At 36.1% G+C, this 6647-nt stretch overlaps 1 protein-coding gene across 1 annotated transcript; it reads left to right on the top strand.

The window, feature by feature from the left end:
• The first annotated feature begins 905 nt into the window (after nt 1–905).
• On the top strand, nt 906–5847 carry LOC143532017 (NAC domain-containing protein 78-like). The gene is made up of 5 exons (XM_077027177.1): nt 906–992; nt 1272–1471; nt 3648–3856; nt 3971–4301; nt 5498–5847. The coding sequence occupies exons 2-5, from the start codon at nt 1303–1305 to the stop codon at nt 5722–5724; spliced, it is 936 nt and encodes a 311-aa protein (XP_076883292.1). The 5' UTR covers nt 906–992; nt 1272–1302; the 3' UTR covers nt 5725–5847.
• The last annotated feature ends 800 nt before the right edge of the window (nt 5848–6647 follow it).

Here is a 6647-nt window from a genome sequence, read left to right as displayed (position 1 = left end):
AATTCGAACTGACAACCTTTTCACAATGCATAGCTCAAATATTTAATTGTCAATATTCACCCAAAAGTGACACGAGTGGGATTCGAACTTGGGTTTTCATTGGAGAATCTAATACTCCTACCACTAGGTCACCAATGGGGGATGAGAGGGTCATTTACATGTACTCATTCTTAAAACAATTAATTTATCTATTTTACAAAAATAATAAATTTATTAAAAGACTACTTTACCCTTATTTTTACTATAGTATGTTTATCAACGTTAGATGCTTAATCAGTGTTGGACGCGTCAACCAACTTTGTACAAGTTACCATATGCATTATGGGCGTCGAGTGCGCGCTAAACAACTTTGAACGCACTAACCGACTTCAAATGTGCTACCGACGCTAGATGCATAATTAATTGCACACGCTTGACTCATAACAGTCGTCGAGGGTGTAACCAGGGTCAATCGCGTTACTTTTGTGGGACACGTAATCAGTGTACAACTGTACACACTTAACCAGAGTCATACGCCTTACCGATGTTTAACGCGTTAACTGGTACCAGACAAACTATCTATATTGGAGGCCTTGCCGGTGCGGGACACACAATCAATTGTGCATGCATGATTAGTTAATCAGCGTCAAATATATGTAATCGGTGTGGATGTGTAACTGGACATGGATGGTTAGCTGATGTCAGGGGCATAACTAGTTACCGATGCTAGACATGTAACCTACATTAAACGCGTGATTGACGTCGAACATGTTTATCTGAATGATCCACATGGAGAAAAGGAATTGAGTCTAATGACTAAACCCGAGTTGACACTTTTCTTCGTAAAAAACAAAAAAGATTAACCAAAGTCTAACCCTAGTTAACATTGAACCTGAGTATATAAACCCTGATGAACCACGACCATTAATCACTCTGACTTGTTTGTATACATCGTTAAGGAACACACACAGCCGGAGTCAAACCAGCAGACGCTGAAGTCGTCTACTCCAAAGGTAAACATTGATCGCCGATTATTACTACACCCAAACTCACATAAAACCTAGTTTTGACTCGGTCAACCGTGTATTCACACGCCCGATCATCTCCAAATTACTGTTGTTTGTTGATCATTTACTGCGTTCGTATTCATACAGTTGTTGATTAAAAAACTGTGTGATTATTTATAATTAATTGCTGTTTTAGGGCTTTATAAGGAAAGTTGATAATTTAGTACCAGTCAGTGATTATTTTAATGTGTATCTAACACTTGATTATTATTATTATGTGTGTAGAAATTATAATCTAGTCAACTCACGCTTTGCAATGTGTCCTCCAGAATCCATTCATCCTGCACTTCAACTTGAACTTAATGAATACTCAACAGATGAAGCTGTCTTTGAATCCTTGATGCGATTCAAAAGCGGAGGCGCCCTGCCTATAAATGTACTTTCTGGTGTGGATCCGTACCAATTCACACCCTCAAATCTTCCTGGTTAGCATTCATATTATTTGTGACTTATGTCAATTTTTTGGTCTGTAAATAAACCGAACGTTAAGTGAACAGTTTGCTTGCAAACAAAAAAAATGTGCAAAATTTTTATTTTGTAGTTAAATGAACGGTCTTGAACAAAACCTGTAGGACAATGGAAAATAGTGGGTTGATCATTGATTAAGGTTGTCATACAATATATAGAGATTATTATGACAAAACCCTAAGGACCTAACTAAGCCCGTGGGCTCAACATAAACCCTAATATGATAATACTATCTAATAAAACCTTTTGTTCATTTAGTATAACGGACGAACATGAATACATTTGTGAACGTTCGTTTGTTTAAGTTCGTTTATGCTTGTTCGTTTACCTTCATTTATGTTTGTTAGTTTATTTTTGTTAAGTTTGTTTTTGTTCATTTAACTTTTTAGGTCTGTGCCAGTTTAATATAGTTTTATTAATTTAAAATATCGCCCATTACAATTACTATGACCCAACCGATCGATGTTGAGGATTACTTTTAATCTTTTTATGTTCGTTCATCTATGTCAGTTATTTTGCTCATTTATGTTTACAAGTCTTTCATTTGTACTAGAGGTGGCAAATGGGTTGGGTTGGGTTGGGTTGAAACGGGTCATGGGTCGGAACGGGTTAGGGTTGAAACGGGTTAGGGTCAAAACGGGTCACTTAAAAAAGGGTTGTTTTGGTTCGGGTTAGGGTCAACAGGTTCGGGTTAGAACGGGTCAAGGTTGGAACGGGTCAAAACGGGTTTGGGTCAAAACGCGTTTAAGCGATTTTTCAGTTCTTTTCAGCGTGTAACAGCTCGTTTAAGTGATTTTTCAGTTCGTTTCAGCGTGTAACAGCTCGTTTAAGCGATTTTTCAGTTCATTTCAGCGCGTAACAGCTCGTTTAAGCGATTTTTCAGTTCGTTTCAGCACGTAACAGCTCGTTTAAGCGATTTTTCAGTTCGTTTCAGCGTGTAACAGCTCGTTAAGCGATTTGTCAGTTCGTTTCAGCGCGTAACAGTTCGTTTAAGCGATTTTTCAGTTCGTTTTAGCATCTAATAGCTCGTTTAAGCGATTTTTCAGTTCGTTTCAGCACTTAACAGCTTGCTTTAGCGATTTTTCAGTTCATTTTAGCATCTAATAGCTCGTTTAAGCGATTTTTCAGTTTGTTTCAGCACTTAACAGCCTGCTTTAGCGATTTTTCAGTTCCTTTCATCACTTAACAGCTTGTTTCAGCATGTTTTTGTTTTGTTGTTTTCGACTTTTCAGTTTCGGTTAATTTGTCGATTTTTTTTTGAACGAGGACAACGGACGAAACGTTTTAGTTTTTTTACATTTTTTGTTTTTGTTTTATTTTTTGAGTTATGATTTTTTTATTAATTTTTTTGAATATTTTTTGATGGTTTCTATTAAGATCAAAATCCCTCAAAAAAAATTAAAAAAAAAACAAATAAAATATCATAACTCAAAATATAAACGAATAACGAAAAAAGTAAAAAAACTAAAATATTTTCACCGTTATCCTCGTTCATCAAAAATAAAAAAAAACCCGACAAATTAACCGAAACCGAAATGTCGACTAAAACGAATCAAAAACCTTAATCGACCCGTCTAGTGCGAAAACTCGAAAGAAACCGAAACCCAACACGTCCAGTGCTAAAACTCGTGTCGGCACGAAAGCTGATTCGAGCCAAAACCTAAACCGATATCGTTCTAATCTAAAACCCGTTTCAACCCAAACATGTCACTTTTCCTTATGACACTAACCCACATCGACCCATATAGTTAAATTTGTCAACCCATTTTGACCCAAAAATAAGAATGTGGAATTTCAAGTGACCCATTTTGACCCATTTAATTAAAATCTATGACTCAAATCAACCCATTTGAATTTTAAAACAACCCAAATTGACCCATTTGGAATGGTTTGGGTCAAGGTTGCCATCCCTAATTTGTACTATTAACGAACGAACGTAAATGACCACGAACAGTTTATTTTATTAATGAAAACGAACAAGAAAACCCTGTTCGTCTAATTGTTCATGTCCGTCGTTTGTTTGGTTAAAGTTAAACAAACACCGACATGCCTGGTTCATGTTCATTTAGCTTATTACAGGGCTTCATGTAATCATGAATTTGTATGTTTTTTAAGATGTTAAACTTCTTGCAGCTGGCATGTGGTACTTCTGGTGCGGGTTAAAACCAGATACTGAAAACGGATTTTGGAGGTCAACAGGGGAGACTAGTGAGATACACTCTTCTTTGGTTATTTGTTTGAGAAAGACTCTTCAGTTTTATGATGGGCCAGTTTCTGATGGACAAAAGACTAACTTGATGATGCAAGAATACACAACAAATGATAAGTGTAACAACAAGCCGGTATGCACATTATCTTTTAGATCAAGCACGCGCAATGTAGTTGCATTTTCTTTTTTTGTTTATATCTTTAATCCAACCTGCTAGTGAATTGCGAGTTTGGTTGGATAAATGCAGGATTATAGGGCACTATACAGGGTGTTTTTGATGGATGACAGTAGTAGTGGTAGTGGACCACCAGCCATGGCTGATCAATCTCAAGATCAGCCATCAGTGGCAAATCTATCTCCCGATCGCCTTCTTGAAGATTATGTTTTGAGGGGTGATTACTTGGAATTGGATGATCTTGCTATTCCCCTATCGCGCACGACTTCTGCTGATTCAAGCTGTATGACAAGGAGTATTACATCAGAAGATTTTTTTGATTCAGATGCTCTATTGCGTGAACTAGGAGATGATAATATGGATCATGATTTAAGAAAAGTGGTCCCACAAACAACCACTTTAGGTATGCTATTTTATCTTTTTTATTCTTTCTGCTTTGGATATTGTAGAATTTATGTTATTTAACTTCTGCAAATTACATGAAATAGAGATATGTTTGTTTGGACAAGTGAAGAAACATGCAAGTGCTTATAGGTGGCAATAAGAATAGGTTGGTTATGGCAAAAATAAATTGTATATAGGTTCATTTGGGTCCTCTCAAATTAATCAACGGGTCAACCTGGGTCTACTAAAAGTGGTCAACGGGTCAAAACGGAACTATAATAAACTTGCTAACTGAAAACTTAAAAGAGTCCAAATGGGTTAGGGTCACCTATGACAATTGTTTTGTCTCCACCACCTGCTGGTTGTCGCCAACACCGACGTTGCTGCCATCTGACACCACCAATGCCCACCATAAGAAAATATAGCGGGTGAACCTATTTTGATACTTATTTCTAAAACAACCAACCTGGCTCCATTTTGGACACAACCCGTTTTTACCCAAACCAGATTGATGGTTTTTTTAGAGCGGCTCGTTTTGACCCTAACTCATTTTGCTCATAACGCATATTGACTCGGACCCTATTTGATCTGTTACTTAAACCCGCCTAACCAGACCAGCTTTCCAGGCCTAATTAAGATAATGTAGTAAGGTCACATCTGGGATATTTGAAGCAGAGTGTAAACTGCAATACTGTAGTAAATATTTTGATCTTAACTTGCAACCTAGTTTGTCAAGGATTCACTATTGTAGGCAACGTTTAGTTTGTCAAGGAATTCACCATTGTAGGCAACTTCTAGTTTAGTCAAGTTCATATTCGTTTTCTGGTCTGATCATTGTGTGTTATGTTGGTTGCTAGCACACGGTTATTCAACTGATTTATTCTTTATTGCCATCATCATCTTTTATGAATCTATAGGATTATGCTATTTTCATCAATAATTTCAGGGAAGTGTTTAATAGGTTTTTAGACATTGAAATGTTAACTGAAATCTTTGGAAACCCTAATAGCTTTCATATATATATATATATATATAGTAAGCTGAGCATGATTTGTATTTTTGCTCCAACTTAAAACGTGTTGGATTGTTAGTTGTTTTATTGTTTCTTGTATGTGTCATTGAATTTTCTTTATGTGATTCTATTTGGGTTTGTTTTTTGGCCACCGAACCCTCATATATTATTATCTGATAATGCTCCTGTTATTTTATCCTCAGGATCTCATGACAAGGAGTCCAAACCTTGTACAGGACAAACCTCCAAAATGAATCCTACTTCTGAAAGGGAACCCGGAGACCGTTGCAGCAATAGGACTGCAAATGGACCAAAGACGTCATCATCATCGCCATCATCTAGTAGTTCTGAAGGTTCCTCTAAAGGAGGGAGGAAACATCGAACCAAGAAGCGTAAGATTATTAAGTATCTCTGTTTCTTGGGATCCTAAATCCACAAGTAAGCTGTTGATGTTGTTTTCATGAAATTTAATGCTTTTTAGATTATTGGTTTGATAATCATTGAAAGGGAACCTCTGTAGCAGTTACTAAGATGAGCTGGTTATTAGACGGAATATAGTTGTGTAGTATGTATATAAAGCAATATTTAGAGAGCTGCATATGAACTGAGCATGATTGTTCATATGATATGGTCGTGTGCAAATAGGGTACCCCTCCAAAACATTTGAAGACTGATGGTATATTTAGATGAGTTGTTATTATCTATCATATGTATATAATATGAAATTGATGATGTATGTTAGTGCGATGATTTACTGGCTTACTGCATATCACTATATCAGTATATAAAAGGTTGGTTTCCCTTAATGACAAATATGGATGTTTTTTTTTATCAAGTTTAGCTTGAATGTAGTTAAACATTTGTTTTCTTCCTATAACTTCGGATTAAAGGCACTTGCTTGCTTTAGTTAGTAACCTGAAACATAACTTAATGTTATCAATGACGGTTTACCTAGAACAAGAATTGTATGAATAAAATCACATGAGAAGATTGCTTTTAAGAATTTTTGTATCAAGAGCAACTAAATCTCTAAAGTGCTTACAATGGTTCAGGAGCAAATGCTAACATCCTTACTGTTGATGTAATTCTTTAACTCATGGTTGACTTCTGCGTCTTTAACCAGGGAGGTAACATACAAACTAACTTGATTGTCCATTCCAAGTTTGATATCATCCAAATTCCTTTTTGCCACAGAACCTTATTAATATTAGCTGTATTTTATGTTTGGTTTCAAACCTGCATTTAAAGAGACTTTCAAAAACACTGAATTAAGAACACTTTTCTCTCTCCAAAGAGAAACCACTAAAAACAGTTCACCATTGTTGGGGCTAGTAACATTACCATCTAAAGCAG

Source organism: Bidens hawaiensis, unplaced genomic scaffold, assembly GCF_021521415.1.
Source record: "Bidens hawaiensis isolate Kalapana, Puna unplaced genomic scaffold, B.hawaiensis_p1.1 tig00009327_1, whole genome shotgun sequence".
NCBI lineage: Eukaryota > Viridiplantae > Streptophyta > Magnoliopsida > Asterales > Asteraceae > Bidens > Bidens hawaiensis.
The sequence above is the reverse complement of the archived record's forward strand: the minus strand, read 5'-3'. Positions and strand labels throughout refer to the sequence as shown.

Coding starts and splice junctions, on each gene's coding strand:
- LOC143532017 (XM_077027177.1), top strand. CDS start 1,303: ATGTGTCCTCCAGAATCCATTCATCCTGCACTTCAACTTGAACTTAAT. Junction 1,472..3,647: donor CACACCCTCAAATCTTCCTG/GTTAGCATTCAT, acceptor AACTTCTTGCAG/CTGGCATGTGGTACTTCTGG. Junction 4,302..5,497: donor CCCACAAACAACCACTTTAG/GTATGCTATTTT, acceptor TTTTATCCTCAG/GATCTCATGACAAGGAGTCC.